At 34.2% G+C, this 25,123-nt stretch overlaps 3 protein-coding genes and 1 long non-coding RNA gene across 9 annotated transcripts; 2 read left to right on the forward strand and 2 right to left on the reverse strand.

Annotated features, from left to right (window-relative positions):
• Positions 1-7,006: 7,006 nt before the first annotated feature.
• LOC142555245 (uncharacterized) lies at positions 7,007-9,134 on the reverse strand. Its single transcript, XM_075666016.1, has 2 exons — positions 8,688-9,134; positions 7,007-7,424 (listed from the first exon to the last, which is right to left on the reverse strand). Exons 1-2 carry the CDS (start codon positions 9,046-9,048, stop codon positions 7,102-7,104), a joined length of 684 nt encoding a protein of 227 aa, XP_075522131.1. The 5' UTR covers positions 9,049-9,134; the 3' UTR covers positions 7,007-7,101.
• Positions 9,135-10,387: 1,253 nt separating this feature from the next.
• On the forward strand, positions 10,388-12,749 carry LOC142556561 (uncharacterized). The gene is made up of 3 exons (XR_012822651.1): positions 10,388-10,995; positions 11,617-12,337; positions 12,657-12,749. It is a non-coding gene; the product is annotated as an uncharacterized LOC142556561 (long non-coding RNA).
• Positions 12,750-13,907: 1,158 nt separating this feature from the next.
• On the reverse strand, positions 13,908-17,575 carry LOC142555246 (uncharacterized). 4 transcript variants are annotated; one of them, XM_075666019.1, is made up of 4 exons: positions 17,440-17,575; positions 16,387-16,922; positions 16,080-16,305; positions 15,197-15,967 (listed from the first exon to the last, which is right to left on the reverse strand). In XM_075666019.1, the coding sequence occupies exons 2-4, from the start codon at positions 16,909-16,911 to the stop codon at positions 15,801-15,803; spliced, it is 918 nt and encodes a 305-aa protein (XP_075522134.1). In that variant the 5' UTR covers positions 16,912-16,922; positions 17,440-17,575; the 3' UTR covers positions 15,197-15,800. The 4 variants fall into 4 exon arrangements, 3 of the variants coding, with proteins under 3 accessions (XP_075522135.1, XP_075522134.1, XP_075522133.1); XM_075666018.1 differs by having other exon boundaries at positions 16,387-16,962; XM_075666020.1 differs by lacking the exons at positions 15,197-15,967; positions 16,080-16,305; positions 16,387-16,922 and adding exons at positions 13,908-14,720; positions 14,797-15,186.
• A 2,063-nt stretch (positions 17,576-19,638) lies between these two features.
• On the forward strand, positions 19,639-23,548 carry LOC142555247 (uncharacterized). 3 transcript variants are annotated; one of them, XM_075666021.1, is made up of 5 exons: positions 19,639-19,787; positions 20,782-20,866; positions 20,990-21,087; positions 22,160-22,476; positions 22,873-23,545. In XM_075666021.1, the coding sequence occupies exons 2-5, from the start codon at positions 20,858-20,860 to the stop codon at positions 23,289-23,291; spliced, it is 843 nt and encodes a 280-aa protein (XP_075522136.1). In that variant the 5' UTR covers positions 19,639-19,787; positions 20,782-20,857; the 3' UTR covers positions 23,292-23,545. The 3 variants fall into 3 exon arrangements, with proteins under 3 accessions (XP_075522136.1, XP_075522137.1, XP_075522138.1); XM_075666022.1 differs by lacking the exon at positions 19,639-19,787 and adding an exon at positions 19,903-20,120 and having other exon boundaries at positions 22,873-23,546; XM_075666023.1 differs by lacking the exon at positions 19,639-19,787 and having other exon boundaries at positions 20,811-20,866; positions 22,873-23,548.
• The last annotated feature ends 1,575 nt before the right edge of the window (positions 23,549-25,123 follow it).

A 25,123-nucleotide genomic window follows, 5' to 3' on the forward strand; every position in this document is an offset into this window, starting at 1 on the left:
GAGCTCATAGGAGTGGAAGCAGCAGCACATGCTTCCATCCCAAACTTTTTCAGTAGTTCCTTTGTATACTTAGTTTGGTTTATGAAGATTCCAGTATCAAGTTGCTTGTTTGAAGTCCTAAGAAAAATGTTAATTCTCCCATCATGCTCATCTCGAACTGGTCCTGCATTAACTTAGCAAACTTTGCACATAATTTGGGGTTAGTTGACCCAAATATGATATCATCAACATAAATCTGAACTAACAATATGTGTTTGTTTTTTGCTAAGGTAAACAAAGTCTTATCTACAGTACCAACGGTGAAACCATGATTAATGAGAAATTGTGAAAGTGTGTCGTACCAAGCCCTAGGTGCTTGTTTCAGACCATACAATGCTTTATATAATTTAAAAACATGATTTGGTAACAAATGATTAGAAAAACCTGGAGGCTGTTCAACATAGACTTCCTCTTGTAGTAGACCATTAAGAAACGCACTCCTTACATCCATTTGATATACTTTGAAGTTTTTGAAAGCAGCAAAGACTAAGAATATTCTGATAGCTTCGAGCCTAGCTACTGGTGCAAAGGTTTCATCATAGTCTATTCCTTCTTCTTGTCTGAATCCTTGTGCAACCAGTCTTGCTTTGTTTCTTACAACTGTTCCTTCCTCATTTAGTTTGTTTCTAAATACCCACCGAGTTCCAATGACAGCTTGGTGAGAAGGTCTAGGTACTAGAAACCAAACTTTATACCTCTCAAATTGATTCAGCTCTTCTTGCATAGCTTCTATCCAACTGGGATCCAGAAGAGCTTCTTCAATCTTCTTTGGTTCATCTTGAGAAATAAAAGTAGCATGCATGTATTCATTTATCATCTGTCTTCTAGTCCTTAGTGGAGCTGCTGGATTTCCAATTACCAAAGATGGAGGATGAGATTTTCTCCAAATAAAAGGATTTAGATTGTCTTCATATAAAACAGTAGATTGTTTTGGAGTATCGACTGCTGGTTCTGGAATGTCAGCTGCTGGTTCTGGAGTATCAGCTGCTGGTTCTGGAATGTGAATGTCTGGTTCTGGATTTTGAATATCCTTGACACTTGCTTCTGCATCATCTTCACTGTCTAATTCCAGATAAACCATGTCTAATCTTTTACTTAAATTAGATATGTTAGTAATCTCGAGAACACTGCTGTCTTCATCAAAGACAACATGAATAGATTCTTCAACATTAAGAGTTTTATTATTGAAAATTCTAAAAGCCTTACTAACTGCTGAATATCCAAGAAATAAACCAATGTCAGATTTTGAATCAAAAGCAGCTAAATGATTTTTGCCATTATTGTGCACAAAGCATCTACAACCGAAAACATGAAAGTAAGATACGTTCGGTTTACTTCCTTTCCATATTTCATACGGAGTTTGATTGTTTCTCTTGTTGATCATCGTTCTGTTTTGTGTGTAGCAAGCTATATTAATAGCTTCTGCCCAGAAGCGCTGAGAGATGTCTGCATCTGCTAGCATTGTTCTAGCAGCTTCTTTAAGTGTTCTATTTCTCCTCTCAGCTACTCCATTTTGTTGAGGCGTCCTGGCTGCTAAATATTCATGATGAATGCCCTGTTCATCTAGATATATCTCAAGAATCTTGTTAGTAAACTCAGTACCTCGATCACTTCTGATTCTAATGACAGAAAATGATTTTTCATTTTGAATCTTTTTCAGAATGTTGATCAGGAGGTTACTGATTTGATCTTTTCCAGCAAGAAAAATTACCCAAGTAAATCTAGAGAAATCATCAACAACAACAAGGGTGTATCTCATTCCCCCTAAGCTTATGATAGGGATTGGACCAAATAATTCCATATGTAATAATTCTAAACATCTTGAGGATGATTTGCTGCCTTTATTTTTGAAGCTAGATCTTACTTGCTTATCAAGTTGACATGCAGAACATACATGATTCTTAATAAATTTTATGTCTGGCAATCCATCAACTAAGTTCTGCTTTTTGAGATTGTTGATAGACTTAAAATTTAGATGATTCAGTCTTTTGTGCCACAACCAGTGTTTATTACTTAGAGATGCAACTAAACATGTAGGAGCAATGATATGATCTATGTTCCATGAGATTTTATAGGTGTTGCCTTTTCTTACTCCGGTTATAACAGTAGAATCATCAGCATTTTTAACTGTGCAAGTGTGCTTCTGGAATGCTACTGAAAATCCATTATCACATAATTGACTAATACTGATCAAGTTATAACAAAGATTTTCAACTAAAAGCACATCCTTAATAGTGATGTTACCGTGGATAATCTTACCCTTACCCACGGTTTTATCTTTTGAGTTATCCCCAAAGGTTATCTCTGGTCCAGCACAACTTACTACTTCTGATAGCAGACTTTTCTGTCCAGTCATATGTCTTGAACATCCACTGTCCAAATACCATGTTGAGCTACTGATCTTGGTTTTCTTTACCTGTTCCTGCAAGCACAAATTTTAGTATCTGGTACCCAATCTATTTGGGTCCAAGCCTTATTAGTCCCTTTGGAACCCACATTTGTATAATTTTTATACTTCGGGTATCCATGGAGGTGTGTGCAACAGAGGGTCTGTTGTTTCTAACATTGTGCATCTTAGTATGTTGTTCTTCCCTTCTGTTTCTGTTGTCTAGTCTGTATCTCTTCTGAACAGGTCTAGAATTGTAGTACTAGTAGTTTTTAACCTTCATAGGAGGTTGTCTTCCTGAGTTGAATCCTCTTCTGATTCTAGAACTCTGGTCAACTTTTTCCTTAGGTTCAACATAACCCAGACCATAATGCATCCTTTTGTTCATCTGATTTACATTCCTTTCTACTGAAACAGTAGGTACTTCTGGTTTCTGTACCACACTGGATTTCACAAAGTGAATATACTTCCCTTTGCACATATCCAGTTTTGGCTTAGTATTCGTTTCAGAAGTGCCTTCATTATTACAAAATCCGAGACCACTCCTGTCTCCAGATTGTTTTTGTAATTCTTGCATCTTTTCCAGTGAAATAGAGGACTTGTTCCAAACATTTACCAGTAGTGATAACTTCTGGTTTTCAGAAAGCATCTTCTGGTACTCTGTTTTTGCTCTTTCATTCTCCATTTTTAATTTACTCATCTCAACTTGTAAATCATTACAGCTGTCTACTTGCAAGCAAGTTAACTTACTCTTCTGATCTTTTAAGTCCTGATTTTCGATCTTAACTTCCTCGAACAATTGAGAAAGTCTAGAATACTCTTCTACCATGTCGTGTAATGCTTTGACTAAATCATTGCGTGTAAATTCATCAGAGTCAAAGTCAAATACCTCTCCGGATGTCGAGGTTGACTCAGTATTTGCCATCAGACATTTGATCTCATCTTCATCACTTTCACTCGAATGGCTTTCAGAACCAGAAGATTCAGAACTTGAGTCTGCCCATTTGGACTTACTTTCTTCTGCAACCATTGCCTTCCTGTCTCTTCTGGTCTTTTTATCATTGCGTTTGACACCCTTCTTCCTCTGGTCATCCTTCTTTGGTTTTGGACAATCAGCAATGAAGTGTCCAACTTTTCCACAGTTAAAGCATGCCATATCACTAGGTGATGATTCCTTTTTGAAATTGCGGTTGGGACTTTGAAATGTTCTATGATTCTTTCTCATGAATCTGGAAAACTTCTTAACAAATAATGACATTGCGTCATTGCTTATCTGTTCAGCACTTCTCTCAGAAGTGTTCTCTAAAGCAGTAGCAGAAGATGAACTTGGAGCAACTGTAGTAGTAGAGTTAACAGTAGCTGCGAGAGCTTTGGTTGGTGGATTTGCTAAGGGCTCTTCTCCACTTCGAACTTCAAGTTCAAACTCATATGCCTTTAAATACGAGAATAAGTCGTGTAGTTCTAACTTGTTGAGATCCTTGGAAGCTCTCATTGTCATTGTTTTGACGTCACATTCTCTGGGTAGGCCTCTCATTACCTTTAATGCAATTTCTCTATTGCCAAAGTCTTTCCCAAGAGCTGAGAGTTCATTGACGAGGCTGCTGAATCGTTCATCAAATTCATTCATAGTTTCTTCAGCCCTCATCTTCATATTCTCAAACTTCTGCATGGCTACAGACAGTTTGTTTTCCATTGTTTCTTCGTTTCCTTCACAGATCTGAATTAATTTTTCCCAGATTTTCTTGGCAGTATGGCACATCTTGATTTTGCTGAAGGTATTTTTGTCGAGTTTCTTGGATAAAATGTCCTTCGCAACGTTGTCAAGATTGGCTTTCTTCTTGTCCTCACTTGTCCATTCATATCTTGGTTTTTCAAGCATCTGAGGTGCACCTTAGGTGATAGCAATAGCTGGATTTGGCTTTAAGATCTTTAATGGACCATCAGTGATGACATACCACATGTCATCATCTTGAGCCGCAAGATGAGCGTGCATTCTGATTTTCCAATCATCGAAATCTTCTTTTGAGAACATTGGAACTTTGCTGAAATGAGCCATGTCTATTAAATATTTTTCAGAACAAGAATAACTCTGCTCTGATACCACTTGTTGAGGATCGGGTTGAGTTTAGAAGGGGGCTTGAATAAACTCAATGGCCAACTTATTAAATTCTTTCGAATGATGTGCTAAAATCCTGTTAGAGATTTTAACGATTATTGTTCAAGTATAAAGACCAGCAGATCACAAGATAATGTGCGGAAAATGATCTGTTGGTTAGTGGGCGAAAAATAATAAAGCCGAAAAGCAGTAGATAACACAAGGTTTGTTTCTGGAAGTTCGAAGATGAATCTTCTACGTCTCCCCTTCTTCTGTTTCCAGAAGGTATCACTAAAAGATTTTGGTGAATACAGCACAACAATTGTACACACCCACTTCAACAGGACTTACCCTTCGCCTATTGAAACTCTTAGCTTTATAACTCAACTTCTTGAATGATCTTAAGTTCTGGAAAAGACTCTTTTCCAGTTACAAATTCTTCTATCAATGAAATAGTGAAGTGAATAGCTTGAGAAGATATAACGAAAAATAGCTAGCACAATATGATCTCAATGATCAAGAGTATGCAATGAAGCGTGTGCTACTTTTTCAGTATTTGAGCTCTTTAGATAACTGAAAGTTCTAACAATGCTCGAATGATGTTTTTCAATTCAGATTTTTGTTTTATGCTACGTGCTACTTCACGAAATCCTTCATCTCCATATATAGGCTCTATTCAACGTTCAAAAACTGAACGGTTCTTTTCTTTTTGGTGGTTCAGCTCTATTGCTTAAAATGGACCCTGCAGAATACATCAAAAGTAATCAGTCGCAGTTCATACCAAAAATGATATACCGTCTTAAATGTTCTTGTATAGCATTTAATGACATTTAATGAAGCAATAAATGCTGGTATCACGTTAATAGATCAACGGTAATATTTAGAGACTTTGAGATATGCAAGATTTTGTTAGTGTATATTTTGAATTTTGTATCCTTCTAGTTCTGGTTTTAGCTAAGAAATTATTTAAGCAGGTTTTAGCGCGATATAAGTACTTCTGGTTTACAACATCTACTGGTTCTACTGGTTTTAAACTAATCCAACATCTACTGGTTCTACTGGTTTTGTACTTAATCCAACATCTACTAGTTTTTCCTTAGCATCTCCACAATAAATTTAATTCTAACACATTTAAATTGTTATAGAGTTTTTAAAAGTCGATGTTGAATATCACTTAACTTTTTAAAGCTCTATGAAAGTTTAATTTGAATATTATTAAACTTGTATAGAGTATGCAAAAGTCTTTATTGAATACTAATAGACTTTTAAAATCTACAAAAATCATTAAAAGTGATTTAATCTCATACATGGAATACACTCCTTATTTTAGGCACAAACCGATCCAAATCCGAATCGATTTAAAATTATTCTTCAAATATCTCTCTTCGTTTATTTATTTATTCATCGATCTCGAAATAAAATTCGATTAAGAAGGAATTCAATTTTTTACTATTCTAACAAAATCTAAACTAGCCGTCACATGATGTCCTAGGTAAGTATGCGAACATGAAGTCAAATGATCACGAGTTTGATTATTCATAACAATATTTTCTCGATCGAGCATGGTGCATATAGCTTGTCTAATTCAATTTACTCGACTCATATAGTTTCCAGACTTACAATGTTAAGTCCGAGAGTTCAGAAAATACACATTCGAATTATGGCGACGGTAGGTTCATTATCACCAATAAATAAATAAATTATTTGTATGTATATATGTGTGTGCGCGCTAGGGGTGTTCAAACTTCGGATAAAACCGAAAAAACCGAAAATTCAAACCGAAAAATCCGAACACCAAACCGAATCGAAATCCGAATTTTGTAATTCGGATATAAATGTTAAAACCGAAGTTTATTTGGTTCGGTTTCGGATTATATATGTCAAAACCGAAAAAGCCGAAAAAACCGAAATTTCATTAAATTTATAATTTTTTATATTTTTATTTATATTATATATTTTGTTATGATATTTAGTGAATGAAAAACCATTTTTAACAATTTTTAGTTGATTGTTGTTTGTTTAACTAATTTAGACCTTATGTTTAAATATTTTACTAAGGAAAAGTTAACATATTATATTTTATAATATATTTATATTATTTATTTAAATAATTATATCCAAACCGAATTAACCGACCGAAATAACCGAACCGTTTTGGTAGAAAACCGAACCGAACCGAAGAAAAATGGTTCGGATATCGGATTATATATTTCCAAAACCGAAAACCGAAAAAACCGAAATAAAAAACCGAAAACCAAAAACCGAACCGACCCGACCGATTAACACCCCTAGTGCGCGCGCCACAAATCAATATGAGAATGTTGTATTCGTTTAAATTTCTTATAATATAATTCCAGCTATTTCGTAAAATAATTTCTTGAAAATATTTATTTTTAAACAATATGCGAGACTTTAAAAATTGAAAATATAGTATTTCTGGCATTCGATTCATCGCCGCAGGCTCTCATATTTACCTCAACTTTCAATTCACACAAGCAATCCATTATTGATTCAAGAACCAAGAAATATGGGGGAGTTGCACACAGTACTCATACAACAATGATAACGAATTATTTAGTACCTACAATGATCCTATAAATTTGAGAATCAAATTCACCATTTCATCATCATAGGCAGGTCCTTCCATCTCAAAATGGCTTACACCCTCGAGTAGATGTATCTCATTCCGTCCTGCTGCTGACGCCAGCTTTTTCTTCAGCTGATTAACGCTCGTGAATCCATCTCGTGTTCCCATCACGAAAAGTTTCGGTTTTGGTGATTTAAGAATAGTGTTATGATGTCTTCCAAAGAGGATCGAGGCCATTAGACCAAATGGGTATCCCAAGCTCACATAACCAACAACTTGGTCGACTGTGTCAACTGCAGAACCTGAAATGGGTGCACCTGTCAAGGAAGTACCAAAAGAAACTGTAAAAGCCAATTTGCCATGAATTCTGATCCAAAGTAAAATGGTGAGGGAATTCATGTTTGTAAAGAAATAAAAACCACGGTTTAAAATAGAGGCATTAACTTCAGTAGTAATGCCAGAAATCTGCACAAGTATAGCCACTTTTCCCGGACTTTAAAATGTCTATTGTGCAACAAGAACTGTGGAACTGTGCCACTTCTATCACTACAGAGTATTTTTTCAGATGCTAAAACGCAAGGAAATAACCAAACTTGAACATACATTAACTGATAGCAAGTCAGTAGAAGATGGAAGCACCAGCCCACATGAGCATTACACTGGACCGTGTCGAACATAAATAAAGTAAAAGCATTAACCAAGCTGAAGTATAGCTAAGGTCCAGAAGCAATAGCTGATTTCAGATCAGTAAAGCAGGTGATAACAGTAAAACCACAGCCCTACAACTACAAGATGCACTACCAGAAGCACACGGGTGGGTATCATAATCGACTTATGGGATCATAAATTCATAATTGAACTAAAAATATTAGATCATGCCTAGAATTGAGATATCTTGATTATAATTTATATATAGCAAAGCAGCATCACTGTGCTAACTAGCACAGGAGCATTCCAAAAGACTGAAAAACAACTCTTGGATTGCGAGGGTCGAAAAATGGCTTCCTCTTTATCATCAAACAAGTTGGATTCCCAAACTACCTGGGACCAATGACATGAATCAGGAAATGGAAAATGCTAGGCATGGGTAATGATACCAACCAAGAAACTGGAAACAAGGAAAGTGCTTATCTGTGGGTGATTACAGTTGATATTGTTCCTTTAAAAGTAGTTCTAGCGTTTGCTCCCACAAATCATTAGTAAATTCGCTCAAGCAAAAATTCGAACTCTCTCCTTAGACAAAATTTCTGGATCTACTACTTCGAATGTGCCTAGATTTGATCATGCACCACAGCTAGCCCACACAAAGAAATGAACATAAAATGGTAACTAAAGCATATATCACTTCCATAAATTCAGAACTCACCAACCTCGAGTTCCTTAATCTTTTGCAGTAAAATTCATTGCACAAAATCAGAAGAGTCATGCCTAACCTACTTCTTGATTCTCACGCCAACAATAAAAAAAAAATAAAAAGCTTGCTCAATTTCTCCCCATGACCATCATCAAACCCCAATGAAAAATACCCAAAAAACCACTGATACTAATCACAATTCAATAGGGAAAAAAAAAAACAGTACCTGCGGAAGATCCCACAAGTAAAATCCTGTCGGCGGAAAGATGATCAGAAACCCATCTGCAAACAGCAACGATATCTTCAATTTCTTTAAACCCAGTAAGAGAAGCCCTCCCAGTAGACTTTCCCGCACCTCTCATGTCAAAAGTGACAGATTTATAGCCTCTGCTTGCCAACCCACCAGCGATCCCCTTCAAAAGAGCTTGACGCCCACCCAATACAGAATAGGGGTGTACCAAAACAATTACCAAACTATTTTTATCGCCCTCATTTTCTTCTTCTTGCTTGAAGATTCTTGAGTGCAGTTTGACACCGTCACTTGTTTCAACTTTGCAGGATTCAACGGTATAACGCTCTGAATGCATTGCGAGATCCGTTTTGGTGGAGCACCTGTGAAATGTAATCGAGAGGACCTTTTCTTTTGTACTGGTCGCTCAGCTTCTGTGAGGAAATTAAATTCAAGGGAAAATGACATTTTTTTAAATATTAATATTTAATTTCCAGTTATTTTATTTTTTTGATATAATATTTGATAAACTAATAATTTTCGATATGACACGATAATATCATTATTTTTGGTGTTATATCATTAATTGAAACAAAATAATCAAAAATAAAAATTTAATATATCGAAAGAAAATTTTTGAAAATTTAATAAACAGTAATCTAAACTGAACAAGTTAAGTGGAATTTTTTTTTTCCTCTAAATCTAAATTGCATTAAGTAAATAAATTTATTGGACTAAAATTTGGAGAAACATGTTTCTGAAAAAATAATTTTTTATTTATAAAATAAAGAAAACACGTATGATTTTTTTTAACACTTTTATAAAAAAAATTGTGGTTTGGATGAGGTATATAAAAATACGGGTGAAAATTGTAAAATAGTATTTTAATAAATTGAACGAGGATATTTAGGTTATATTCATATTTTTTGATGGAAAAAATAACATATTAATTGGAAGGAGTGTAAGTGACAAAATATAAATTATGAGAGAGGTTAATGTAAATATATGAAGTATCAATGCAAAAATCCTTAGTTTTTTTTTTTTGTTATATTTATCAAGATATGTGTTCATTGTTTTCACGAATATCGATATTTTTTGTTATTTTTTTAAATTTCTAATGTTTTCATAACCGAAACAGCGATCAAACCACTTGAGCTTGAAAAAAAGTTCAATTGGTCGGATCGATTGAACCAATAGTGAGTCGGAAAACCGTTATATTATATATTATTATATAAATAATAATTTTAACGAATTTTAAATTTCAAATGATCATGTGTTTATATAACAAAATATTAAATTTAAATTTTTTAAAATTAATTTATCAAAAAAATTTAAAAAGATAGAAAACCGGCAAGTTGAACCAGTTTTCCAAGTCATATTGGTTCCATCAGTTTGACCGTTAAGTGATTTTTATTTTTATGGTATTTTGGATCGGTCGAAGCAGCCAGTCTGATTCAAAAAACAATTTTTTTAAAAAAAAAAATTGTACAATATGATAAAATAGTAAACCAACAACAATATCAGGATTTTTTTAGTTGGAGGAGAATATTAATATAACTCAAGAGCCAATTCCAAATTTAAAATATTGTGATCGACAACAATATCTTCTACTTTTAAGAACAAATCGAATAAAGCTCAACTTATCCCCGTATATGATAAGGGTCCGTTTGGTGTGTGTAATGAGATAACTAAATGATTAATAATTTGATTGATATGTAGTTGATAAGGAATGATGTGTAATATTGTTTGATTAATTATTTCATGTGTGGTACACTTTTTGTTAGTTGGATAATATTTTGTTTGACTAACATGCCCTCTACTATCTCAATGTAATTCCAAAATTACCCTTGAAAACACAAACCATATTCCACAATCGAAGTTGACAAAATTAAATACCTTACTTTGTGGACAGAAGGTAGAAAAGATTTTTTTTCAACTCTCCCCTTGAAGATGTCGTGGACGGCGTTATTTCTTCTTCACCTGCAGTGCTTCTTAGGAAATGAATGGTGAAAGGACGAAGCACGATTCATCGATGACTTGCGATTCTGCTTGTTAAAAGTATTTTCATATCTGCAAATACTGGTAACTTATTTTTTTTCCGTTTTACACAAACCACACAACTTATAGATCTGAAGATGGCAGGTTTCAATCTGTGGGAGATGGATGGTTGTTGTAAGTAATATCTTCGTTGCAAACTTCTGATTTAATATTTTTTTTTACGGAGATGAAATTATAAATCTGTTCGGAAGCTGTCGTGCAAAGCCCGGCGAAGGAAAAATTGGAAGTTAGGAATACCTATTTCTGAGTAAGCTTTGATTTTCAGTAATTTCCGTATTTTTATTTGTTCTAACAATTTTGTTGTGTAAATTTTAATTTAGATTTTTTAGTGGTTGACTATGAACTCATTCCATGTTGATACAGTAGTTACATTTTGTTTGAGAAAAGTGGTAATCGTGACTTTTTTTAAACTGGAGAAAATTTTATTGAAGTAATAATATTAATTACTTTTGTATACAGAACAAGTGTTAGTTTCGTTTCGAACTTGTTGACTTGCCGTGAAAACCCATTTGAAGAACACATATGAAGATAAATAAGGGATTTTGTGAGTAGATGTCATGTGCATAATTCTTATCAGTGTACTTTTATTAGAATACAATGTGGAAACTTTAATCTTAAACGATAATAATTGTTTAATGTATTTGCATTTGCTTTTGATATTCATGCAGTAGTTAATTGTGGGTGGAGAAATTTGGTTGACAAAAATTATATTGTTTGTGAAATGTACTTTAACTTAACATACCTTAAATTTTAAGATGATTCTCATATATCAATGTTTCTAATATTGTTGTAAGACAACAATTGAACTACTCGGTTTCTAATTTATGAGTACTTACAATTTCAAACACCGTTCTTTGTTCTTGCGTAGGTATCATGGAATTGAAGATGCCACCACAATGTGAGTGTGGGAACAGGGCCATGGTTTTAAGGACAGCTGGTAACTACTCAACCCGTCCTGGTGAACAATACTGCATATGTCATGTGGGACTAAAACATCGGAAGAGATTCTTCTGGTACAATGAGTACCATTCCAGAAATGCAACATCCACCGCTGAACAATCGTTTACAACGAAAGCAACTCAACTGCTTTTGAAGATCATTCATGTTATAGTAGTAATAGAAGGTGTTGTATGAACAACACAATGAATTCATCCTCTACCCCATATGATTATCCTTCGAACCAAGGTCAGCCTTATTCTAAGAATAAATATGACGAAACAGTATGTGTCATGTCCTCTGCAACACAAGAGTTACCCGTTGAGACCATGAAGAGCACATCTTATGGACGTGAACAAGCTTGTTGCTATTTTGGATTCCTTTGCGCGTTGATCTGTCTCCTGTTTGTACTCATCATAATCCTTGTCATTAGAATGTGATATATGTTGTCTATGTATGCTTATAAATTTGAACCACTGCATTGTTGAACCCCATGTATCATGTATTTTCCGTAACTTCGTTATTAACGTATTGTGTGCAAGTTTTTAATTCAATTTGTTACTGATTGTTCATAAAAAAAATTTTGGCTTTCAAACTAACATGGAATAAAATTGCAGCAATGTTTGTACGTACATGAAACAATCATCAGTAAGGTATGTTTCCCAGTAATTCAATATTTTATTACTTCTTATTTTGTTTTCATATGCAGTGCATAACAAAAAAACTAAGAACAAATGATAGTGTGACAATGTTTCTTATTCTTCCTACTATATTCAGAAACTTGTAATTGAATTTCCCTTTTATTTGAAGTTTAACCAAGGTGGTAGACGCTGTTAACTGTAATATATAAATTCCTCATATTTTGGTAAGTTTTACTAATGACTTGAGAATATATTATTTGTATTTGTTTCAGCACGTTTTTGCTTTTTTTTTTTTGTATTTTTTCCTCATGAGTTTTCATAATTACACTAGGTGTTGACCTATATTGGTATATCACATCATTATTATGCATTTTCCCTTTGGAATGACCTGCATTTATAGTTGGGTTGGTAACTACATTTAATGGTAAGTTAACTTTTCCTATCCTTAAATACAATGTTCCTTTCCTTTTTACGGTTCAAGTCACGTGAGTGGTTTTCTGAAGTTATTTTCATCAGGCATACAATGTCAGTGATATACAAAGCAGCTTCCGAGGAAAGTGTAACAACGAAGTACAAAGTCGAAGTTGTTACCCTCTCAGATGACGAACATGAGATGCAAAAAGACATAGTTGTTTGTCACCAGACGAAGACAGAAGCTGCTGCAAACAAAAGTCCAACTGTTGAGTTGAAGCTCACGACACAGAAGGAGAAGACAAATTGCATGTGGATGGCGGAGCACAATAAAGTTATGCAGCTGGCTATTAAAACCTCAAGAAAACGTTGTGTCGATACTCCCGAAACTAACTCTGCGAAGCGGCTTCTGATCAGGAATGACACAACTCCGTATATAGTACTTGATAGCTCCGACGACGAGAAAGACGCACAATGAGACTTCATCTACAGATCCCATCAGTGTAGTTCGTTTTATTGGATGTGTTTGTTGCTGCAGTTTGTTGTTGTAGTTGCTTTCGTTGTGTGGCTTCTACCCTTTTGCTTCATTTTCCTAGTCGTGTCCTAACTTCAGTGTATTGTACTAGTGTTGGTACGTACTGAATATTTGGTTTTGGCGTCTACCAACGTACTGAAAATGCATCCTAGGTCTGTTTAATATTGTGTGTGTTTGTGTAAATAGTTGTTCCCAACTAATGCAATTATGTGTGTTTGTGTAAATAGTTGTTCCCAACTAATGCAATCCGTTTCATTATGTCAATCATCATTAGTTGAGCGCTATTTCGGTAGTTTATTTTCTTTCACAACATGTTTGAACTTATTTCAGATATTTGTAACTATATCGGAAAATATTCTGTACTGCTTTCAGACTTCATACTCAATCTGGATAATAAGGTTTCGCATATGAAAATGTAGCAAAAAATGTGCAGTAAGAGGCAGTTGGTCAGATTACTTTGTAACAATTAATTTCTGATTCTGGTTTCTAGTGTTTGTGTAAGAACGCTGTTGTAATTGCAGAAGAAAAATTGGTACAGAAGACTCGGTGATCTTATATACTTACGACTCATGTGAATTGTAAACATACTCAGACCAAAATTAAATATAGGTTTGCAACAAAGGGACCAATATTATTATACAAATTTCAATTACATAAGCATATGTGATATTAGTATGTCAACAAACTTAGAAAAACATAATAGAACATTATGAGCAAAACATACGATAGTTACTAGACAAACACACTTCACTTGTACACAAGTTACACACCGAAATCAAACAAAATTAACAAACCCAGCCTAGTCGTATTCGATCCCATACCACAACGATATCCCATCAAAAAATTCAAAACAGAAACCAGCAAGACTTAGGGATTCAACAGCCTTTTGCTTAAGCTAAGCCTACCGTCATGATCGAGCTTCAAGAACAGACTTATTTTGTTCGGGTTATCCACCAACACCTCCGCAACACAGACTTTCTCATCAGAAGTTAACTCCGTAATGGTTTGTAATGTCTCCAGCACGCTGTCCATAGCAGTTGTCATCTGTGATTCAGCTAACTTCTTTTCAGCAGCCATTTCTTTTATGAGATTTGTCATGCTCTCTTTCGTGATATCTGCTAGGTTGTTGATTGCAACAACAATCTTATCATCTCCTTCACTTATTTTTTTCCGTTTCTTGGACTTCACCTTGCTACCTACACTCGGGGTCGATGGTGATGTATGTTTTACGGACATTGATTCTCCATCTCCTTCCACGGGCCGATAAATATCTTCCATCTCCACTTCGACATCATTACGTACTTGTTCTGTCAAATTTAACACACCATGGACAGCAGCTACAAAACTCTCCGCTCGGCTACCCGTTGCCCTATCATTACCAAAAATTTCACACCAGTCTTCATAGTATGGCCACCGCTTGTATCGCATAACACGTACACTATTGTCCACCTACAAAATGTTTTGGCAAGGACATCACATAATGCTAACAAAAGCGAATGTAAACCGTTTCACGGAAACAAAGTACCTTCAATTGTGCTTCCAACGCCTCATTTGTAGCATCAAGCATGTTTCCCGTATGATTCCAACCAATTCCACTTTTCGCTAACATAGACGACAAAGAACTGTAGTTTTTCTTCCACACGTGGATTTTGGAAGTTATATGTGGATGGCCGCGTATATCAGTATCCGAAAACGCACTTTTCATGGCCGATTCCAATAAAGGTAAATAGCCGTTACGAAATCCATTTTCACTTTTATATCCTTTGCTTATTACATCTTTCAAAGCTACAATTAGCACATTTTCCTCAGGTGTTGTCTAACAACGACACGACTTATCCGCCTTTTTACCTTGGCAATTAATGCTCTCGTTTGTTGCTAAGCTATCCATCGCTTCAGATATTCCTTTGACGTTTTCCTGGAAAAAAAAAAGACCAGAGTTATATGAACAAAAATTGAGTTATAAAATGGTATACAGAAGAGCACATGTTAACAACAAATTATGTACGAAATGTTTTGGAATTTCATAACAAATACTTGATACACAACATTTGTGCATCCAGAGTTCCAAACATAAGCAAACAACATCAGTATATTAATTGCAAAGGAAAGTAAGTTTACAAACACAATACAAAATCAGCCACAACTTTTTATTAGTTGTCGTGGTACATCGACATTGCAAAGTTATCTCTCCACGTATCCCACGCATTTGAGGAATTGAAATTGTCAACGAAATCATCATCTGTCTCGGAAGTTGGGTTGAGGGTGTCATCTTCCATGTCCTCGAGAAGATTGTCCGGCATCTGAGATCGAATGAAATTGTGTAGCAAAATGCAAGCCATAATGATTCGATTCTGAGTTTTCGGAGGGTAGAAACAAGGACTCTGCATGATAGCCCATATTTTCTTAAGCAAACCAAAAGCTCTTTCTATCACGTTTCTCGCTTTGCTGTGTCTCCAATTGAAGAGCTCTTTAAAATTCTGTGGGTAACATGTGCGATTGCCCCAAGCATCCCTATGGTATGGTACTCGTCTATATGGGGTCAAAAATCCATGTACGTTTGCGTATCCGTAGCTCTTTAAAATTCTGTGGGTAACATGTGCGATTGCCCCAAGCATCCCTATGGTATGGAACTCGTCTATATGGGGTCAAAAATCCATGTACGTTTGCGTATCCGTTGTCACACAAGTAATAACAACCTACAATTAAAGGCATATATTCATTTCAATACGTAATGTTGATTTTAATTCATGATAACATGAATACTACATATTGAACTGATACCACAATTTAAAAAAATAATATTTTAACCTCTTTGAACTTTTAGTCCATCCTCCCGAGTTAATGCATCACGAAGAACTCTTGCATCTGCGGCCGATCCTTCCCATCCACATAGTGCGTAAATGAAGTTCATATCCCGGTTGCACACACCCAAGACATTAACGGCAATGGTTCCTTTACTAGTTCTATACTTTCCCTTTTCAGAAATTGGTACATGAACGTTTACGTAGGTACCATCCAATGCACCAACACAGCCCTGCAAACAAAAAATGCGCTTTAAACAATTATGTGTCAATGTCGGTATTGCACATCATTATGCTTGACAATTAAGTATTACCTTGAACCACTTCCATGTCTCATCGGTGCAGGTATCATCGATTGCAGAAGGCCTCACAAGCAATATAGTATGTAACTTGAGGACCGAGCCTAGAACTTCATGGAAATGAGCGCTAATTGTTTGACCGCTTCGTACATAATCATGACCAATTATTCGATTCTTCTTATGATGTGCCAAAATAGACAAAAACATTGCCATTTTTTCTTCAATCCTAACATATCTAGAATCTCCCAGCCCCCCGACATGAGTTAGCAAGTAACATAAATGGGCAAATGCATTTCTATTCATCCTCAAATTGACAACACATTGAACATCTCCAATTTCGATAATCCTATGCAAATGGTTTATTTGTGCAGTCAGTCGTTGTGTCATGGAGTAGGAAGATGATGTTCTACGTACTTGACTTCGTCTTCTTCCAAGTAATCTCGTACGATGTCGTATTAACAGATATACCATAAAAAACGTACGAATCATCATGTGTTGCAGCAGCACAAACAATATAGCGTAACGACGTCTACTGTCCATTCCCAACGTTACTTCGAGAGAGAGAAAATCTTTTAAAAAAAATATCTTAAACTGCAACAAAATTGGCTAATAAAAATTTGAAGTGTAGTACATCACTCTAATTTGCTTCATTACAAAAACGAAATCATGTTACGTGAACAATATATCTGCGTCATTGGGATTTCATCACGAAAAGAGCCATGTCACATAAACAGAATATCAAAAAGTATGAGGGGACCAAAAATTCAACTCACAAATATGAGATATTTAAAGTTTCGTCACTAAAACCGGAAAACAAAATATTACGTTCATACAAATTTAGAAAATTAATATATCCTACTGGAAATGTTGACCAAATAAAAACTGCTAATACCTTATTTACCGAGCTTTCCTGCACCGTCATGCTCTAACGAGATGCGTAATTCCAGCAAATGTTTATGACATATATATTATCGAATCTAAAACACTTTTCATAACAAATTCACAAAACTTTCGGAATCGATTTATTCATGGTAAGCAAATAAAGAACGACAAGCTTCGAAATTTCACCTACGAAACAGGTGGATCTGTCTTCAGATCTGTTCTCCGATGTTGTTGGTTGTCTTCAATCCTTCCATTTGAAAGCTACTGTTTCAGATGTGGGTTGGCTAAGAAAGATCCGCGGGCAATGAGATTGTGAGAGAAGATATGATTAAGAATTGTCAAATTTGGTTGATTTAATAATGCAGGGACAATTTCGTAATTTTCCAACAATTTGCTTTTGTACTTGAGAAGGATTGATGTAATACCTGGCAAATGGGTGGACCGATTTTCCCACACAAACAGTAAAGTAATATGTGATATTGACAGTCAATATATTTAAAATCGAGTCAAACATTGGATATAAAATCTATCAACATTTAGTCCATCCTACCAAACGGGCCCTAAGAGTCTGATGAGACCAGGATCCAATGTCGCACATTAATGCCCAATATCATATTTTTTTATTCAAAATACTAATTTTCTCTGTTCTTATTTTAAGAATGATAATACTTCAATATGTAAAGAGTCTTTCTGAAGTGTAATTCATGGCATCCGAAGAAGGATTCATGACAAGAAAAATACTTTACCAACACGATGATATGCACTGAACTTTGTATTAGTGCACGACACGACACGACACGACACGGCACGACACGACACGACACGACACGGTGCATGCAGTGCACAAGATCCAAAAACCGATTCATATATACTTGTACTGACTTAAAGGCTAACCTTATTTATTTTGGTCACATTAACCAAAGGTTTCCAAATAGTGGGTTTCTCAAGTCTAAAAGCCAAGATGGCTTTGTATTTGTCAGTTGTTGAATCTGACTTATACTTTACCAATAAGACTAATTTGTATTCTATTGTTTTAGCTCGGTCATCTCTCCAGTAGACTTTTTTGAGTTGCCTTCATTTAATAATTGGTACAAATTAATTCAAACATAGTCGATGATTGCAAACGTCATGAAGATTTGTTAAGTTTTAATTAAAATGGTTGAGCGATGGAAGTTACTCGTCATTTGTTAAGAGTTATGAGCATTAAATAGAGAGAAGGTAGAAGAAACACGTCGCGTGGAATTTCATAATATCTCATTGTAACATTTCTTCAATGATAGCAGTTTTTTTTTTTCATATTCCATTGTGTCAAAATAGTATGATTTCTCTTTGGATTGCTGACGAGTCCATAATTTGTCATGTCTATATGTCTTTAATTTGATTTTTTTTTTATATTGATTTCGAACATAAACATAAGTTAATATTCATTTATATACATATCGTAGAAAAAAAAAACTCGAAGAATGAGCAAAACATGAAAATCCACGAAAAACGAAACTAAAAAAGATGTCAGAATTGACATCGTCTCGTGCTAAAAAATCAGCCAAGAGGCGCTACACTTGTTGCCCAAAAGTTGCTGAATAAATCTAGAGGCACATAGTTGAAGCATAAAATGGAGGAAACTCATATGGGGATAGAGAATCAACTTGATTCTGTAACTTTTATTATTTTCCTTGATTCATTGAATAGATTCTTGAATATATCTGTATGTTTAATTGTTTCATCATAAACTTACTGGTAGCTTCTAGATATTGACATAACATGATTTGAATTCCATATTTTGAATATTATTTTGCAGAAGTATTATTTGTTTTACAATGTATTATTTTTCATTTAAATATGGATTAATTTGACCGGTCTCATAAAAATATATTCATGAAAATGTTTCACAAGACATCTACCCACACAGGTATGATGAATCTCAATGATTAATTTAGTGAAACAAATCTTCAATTTGGTCAAATTAATGAAAATAATTAATTGTTATGCTGAATGTATTATGTTTTATTTTAAATATGGATTGATTTGATATGTCCCATGAAAATAGACATGTGAAACTATGTCACGAGATACTTATCAATACATATATGATGAAATTAGATATATGGTTAACCAAATAATGGATATCATGAAGATATTCCAAACAATTATCGCACAACATTTGAAACAACTTCTTTAGCAAACTATGTTCTTTAATTATTTCATTCTATATATATATATATATATAAAATAGAATTTAGGGTTAAAATTAAATCTAACTTCTTTACAATTTTTTAAATTATTATTTAAGAAAAATAATAATCATATTTTTATTTAGAGATCTTACAACAATATATTATCTTATCTTATTTTACGTGGAAAAAGGACGAAATCCAATTATCATGGACACGTGTCATCTAGTGATTGGCCAGTATGTTCTAGAACGGGGTACTACGGAGTCGAATCTTCCCCTCGCAACACAATATAAAGTCATTGATCCGTGAGATTGAATAGAAGAATCCTATCGCAAATTCCTGAGGTGCGCCGACATTGTGGTACGTGTGAATTTTCATTCCTTTTGCATTTTTTTTAAGGAATTAGTTTTTTTTTTTTTTGGAATTTTGATTACTTGGTTGAAAATTTTCGGTCGATCTTTGTGCGTTTTCTGGGTATTGGGGGACTTTTTGTTTCGGGTTTGATGCGAGGTAGTTGAGCGGCAGAATTGCAGATTACGGTGTGGTTTATTTTTTAATTTAGTGATTTTTAATAAATTATTACTTTTTAAGGCGGATCTAAATTTTTTATAAGCATAATGAATTGGTGGAATTGGAGATGGTGTGTTTGGAGTTTGGAGAAGAAAGCTTGATCTGAATGAAGTTTTGGTTTTGGTATGTAATTTGGGAAAAGAATATTCTCCATGATTATCCCCTTACTGTAGTTTTGGTATGCATCTCCCGAGTGTCGGGCTGGATTTTAATGGTGGTTTGCTGATTTACATTGCTTTTATTTGATGATCTAATTGGTGACCCTTCTTGTAAATTTGTTTTTCACTGCCTGTTTGATTGCATTCAGTTATGCAACGTACTTTGTTTGTCACTACCGATACCGGGTTGAAAGATGCTGTCTTTTGAGTAGGCTTGTTTTAAATTATAATTCACTTAATTTTTGTGACTCACTGTTTAATGCCTGAATAGTAGGGCATTTGGAAAATTCCCTGTTTATCAACAGTATCGGATGAATAGTCTGCTTTATTTTTGCTCTTTTGGATTTTGCTATGTGGTTTATTTTTTTCCTGTTTTAAAAGCTGACACTGGAGGGTTACATTAAAGACTTTAGTGACCAAAACCTGTTTTTGAGAATGATATGTTGCATCTAATATTAATGTGAAATCTTAGTTTCTGATTAAAAAAAATATTAATGTCAAATCACTAATGTTAAAACTGTTCTATTAGTGGGGAAAAGTTTGACATCTTACCTTTTAGCCGCTGGGAACATACTGTTTGCAATTTTTTCTTGGTATATGACTGAGATCTGTAAAAATTTTTTTAGGTCTTCGAAACATTAGTGTAAAATACAAGTACCTGCTACATTCTCTAGCATTTTTCATACTTGGTGGACGATTGAAATGGCAGAGGTACACTTTCCTTGTCTTTATTTCTGTTCCATTAAAAGAAAGTTGATGTTACATGAGAAACAGGGAAAAAATGAGTTGAATTATGATTTTTATATCAGTTTACCATACCTTATGTTGTTGCAGGAGAGTTACAAGGTCTCCTTGCATGTCTATGACTTAAGCCAAGGCCTTGCCAGGCAATTATCGACAACCTTTTTGGGAAAATCTATTGAAGGCATATGGTAAGATTTACGTTTCTATAGAAGACTTGTTTTCAAATGCAAACCTAAGATTATGTAGATTCGAGTGTGGCTTCCTTAGGCTCTTAACTATATACAGCATGCTTTTTATTTTATTTATTTTCAATTGTAACTTTTTTAGTTGGTATGCATACTGGTTTCTTGAGATGTTGTCACTTCGTATGTTATACTAAAGCACCCAGCTTAGATCACATTTTGATTCCATTCCTAACAATCCCCTCATTTTTCTTCTGTGCAATACTATCATCTACAAGTAATATAATGGTGGAAAGAATTTCTGCATTTCAATGCAACTCGGCACTGTATTTCCCTGACATATGAACATATTCATACAAATATAAAGTACCATCTGATTTGTTATCTTATTTTAATTTTCTGTCTTTGTTCTTAATGCGAGAAAGTTGATGAATGTTGTACGCAATTTTTCGATATATTCAATTAACCATTGATGTTTCCTCTTGCCTTATGTTATTAATTCCTTAATCATTGTACATTGTACAGTGTACAAATTATTAAATTTGAATGGAGACATCTCTCTCTCTCTTTTGTTCTTTGGCGTCCAAGAATGACCGAGGTGACGGGGTTTTAGACAAACCTTGGGTGAAGGGGTGGACTCCAATGGAGTGATTATTTGTAACTTTTGGATTAACTTTCTTATGATTAAGATTTATATTTCGAGTTGTGTTGAAGAATATATTCAATTTATGAACAGGCTTCTGAAATAAATTTCAATTGATACCAAACAAGGAGGGCAGGAATTTTTTTTGATCGATGCATAGTTACCCACTTTTCTCGCTAGAAGGTTCTCTGAGTAATAAATTTAGGCTGGGTGGTTTTAATTTTATAATTGTTGCGTGGGTGGATACAAAAGAACGAGATTTGTCTCCTTTTTTTCACGTAAAGCCAGGTAGGGAAAAATGAGTGGAATATTTGCGTGTTGGATAACTTAGATATTATTTTGGTTGCTTTGATGCACATTGATTTTCTGGCTTCTTTTGTTTTGAGCATTTTAGGCGGGTTTTACATTACAAGTATGTTGCTTTTGCTTGTGTAGGCATACTGGAATTGTGGTTTATGGTAATGAATACTATTTTGGCGGGGGCATACAAAATGCTGCAGTTGGAACAACACCTTATGGGACTCCTCTTAAAGTTGTTGATCTTGGTGTTACCCATGTGCCTAAGGACGTATTTGAAACGTATTTACAAGAGATTGATCATCGGTACACAGCTGAGACTTACAGATTACTTACTCATAATTGCAACAATTTTAGCAACGAGGTTGCCCAGTTTCTGGTGGGTGCTTCGATACCAGACTACATTTTGAATCTCCCAAATGAAGTCCTAAGCAGCCCGATGGGCGCTCTCATGTGTAAGTTTGACGCATTTATGATCATAATCTCTTTTATTCTGTTAATATATTGAATTTCATCTTCAGCTTATTGACATCAATAAAAATAAAGTACTCAACATTTTGGATGAGATTATATGGTTGTTGGATGCAAAAAGAAAATTCCACGTTGATAGTAACACTGATAAATTTGCTGATAGCCTTCAGTTTCCCATTTATCACCTGCTGTGAAGGAAGTTTCTGGGAGCTGCATGGTTGTAGGGAAAGTTCATTGAATTATCGAAGTGTGTTCGAAAAGCTCAAAAGTGTATTTTATAATAAGTTTATAACCTTCTGCAATTGCTAATAAAACAGAAGAAAGCTGTTGAAATCAATTTTTATGCATGTTTTCGCTGAATGGTGCCCTTTTCGGTGCAGTGCCTATGATACAGCAATTGGAAACTACATTAAGAGCTGGAGCAGTACCCCAGGCACCCCAGTTCAGTCCAGCTGCTGTGTCTAATTCTATTAAGACAGCAAGTTCCGTCAACGTTCAACCCCCAAAAAACAATGAACAAGTTGAAAAATCGAAAGCAGAAGATATACCCAAGAACCATGCAGCTGAGCCGACAGCAAAAAATTCTTCCCCGGTCACTGTTGTTGCTAAGCAGAAGCCATCTAATAACCTCGTCTCCGGCGTCCCCCTTGGTACAGTTCGGAGCAAAGTTCAAGAGGAGATCACCAATGAGTTTGCTGCAATCATGGCTACCGGGACAATCCAAGCGAGTGAGGCTGCTGCTCTTGCCACTAGGAGAGTGATGCAGAAGTATGGGCATCTGAACGCAGCAAAGAGCTAGCTAGAGTCGGGGGAATGTTTTGTACCAAGTAGAAAAAATACCAGTGTAGCTCAGAACAATTTAACATTTTTTCTTGAGCCAAACACCTGCCGTGTTTGTGGGTTCCTGAGCCAATAGATTGAATCAGCCATTGTTTTTTTCTGAACTTTCTTTTTTCGTAACTTTGGTATTCATCAAATACTATTCAGTTTGATTCGTCTTGTCGAAACTAAGGTCGAAGATTGTGTTTGGATTCAAGGAAAAAATTTGAAAAAACTGTTTCTTGTGAGTCTATATGAGATGAATTTGCAATATGTTGGGATTAAAATGCCTTTGATAGTCGAAGAAAAAAATACCTTTAATCGAATAGTATCAATTAACTGCTCACGATAATCTGTAAACACAAAATATATTGTTGGAAAAATTGTATTTCTGATGGTTTTTATTTATTTATCTGTAAATTTGATAATTTTTCAATTTCAATAAATTTTTCATCGTAATGTTGACATAGAGCCGACACTAAGTATCAACACTCTAATAAAATTGGATAAAAATTAAACAAATTTTTTTCCTCTACAAAATGCAACACAATTAAAAGTTTAAAGCATAAAAAGGTACAACTTATGTTTTTAAAAAGTAAATAAATAAATAATTCAAAACAACTTTAAATTAAAGAAGGTTATTTTATTAAAGTGATCTCGATAGCAATAGGCGAATGGTTGCTCTTTTCCTCGTACCCAAAAACCGACTTTATTTTAATTTTGCCAGAGCTTGTGAGTGAAGCGTATGGATTATTAGCACGCTTTTCAGAAAGCTGCAAAACGATTTTATCGAACCACATTGGATGGTCGAATATGCATTTAATTTCTACAAAATAAAATCAAAGTATCTAAATTTTAAAGAGATTAATGAAAAATAACTTAAAATAATTTCAATATTCTTTTTATATTATATATTCTATTTTCTACAGACAGATAAATGGGACATATTTTTGAGTTATTTTTTTCCCAATATATCTCGAGGATATATAATTTATTGATTTTTTAATACATGATATTTTTTACCAGGTCGACATGTTCAAATATACATGACCAACGTCGTTTGTGAAAAATAGTGGATATAATATAAGTTCGTATTTTTATTTGTTAAAATCTAAAATTCGAACATTCTAACTAATAATTAGATATGTCACATATTCATATTAAGTTTCAACCAAAAAAATTATATCTTTTTATAGAAAATTTAATAATAGTTAAGTAATTTTTTCCCTTAAAAGTGTAAATGTTTGAGTTTTTAATTTTTATGTTTATTTTTTTTAACAAAAAATAGTACTACAGAAGAAAGGCCTTTAATTTGCGATAAAATTCGTATATTTTGGATATAAAAATAATTATTACAGATATTTCATAGTTAATAATATCAAGATAAAGAAAGATTTCAAGTCTTAATATCCAAATTCTTATTTTACTTTTATAAATAAATAAATTACAAAAATACACACCGAGTATTTTAATTTAAAGAACGAGTTGAACAGAAAATGATGATTATGAAATGATAGGGAAGATATGATGTTTTGGCATCAGCTTTGTTTTCCTTGGATGCTGTGATTGAAAAGACAAAAGCCACGTCCCAAAATTAATGAAAATCCCTTTTCAAAAAAAAAAAAAAGAGATAGATAAAAAGAAAGAAATTAAAGAAAGCTAGTAACTCATCAATCGTTCCGATTTATTGGTAATTTCATCGATGTTTACATAAATATTCAGATTAGATGTATGAAAAATCGATTGTAATTTTATTACTGATATCGAGTGTAAGAGGTGAGAATTATTTACTTAATTTTGGGAAAGAATAAA

Source organism: Primulina tabacum, chromosome 9 (genome assembly GCF_025594145.1).
Source record: "Primulina tabacum isolate GXHZ01 chromosome 9, ASM2559414v2, whole genome shotgun sequence".
Lineage (NCBI taxonomy): Eukaryota > Viridiplantae > Streptophyta > Magnoliopsida > Lamiales > Gesneriaceae > Primulina > Primulina tabacum.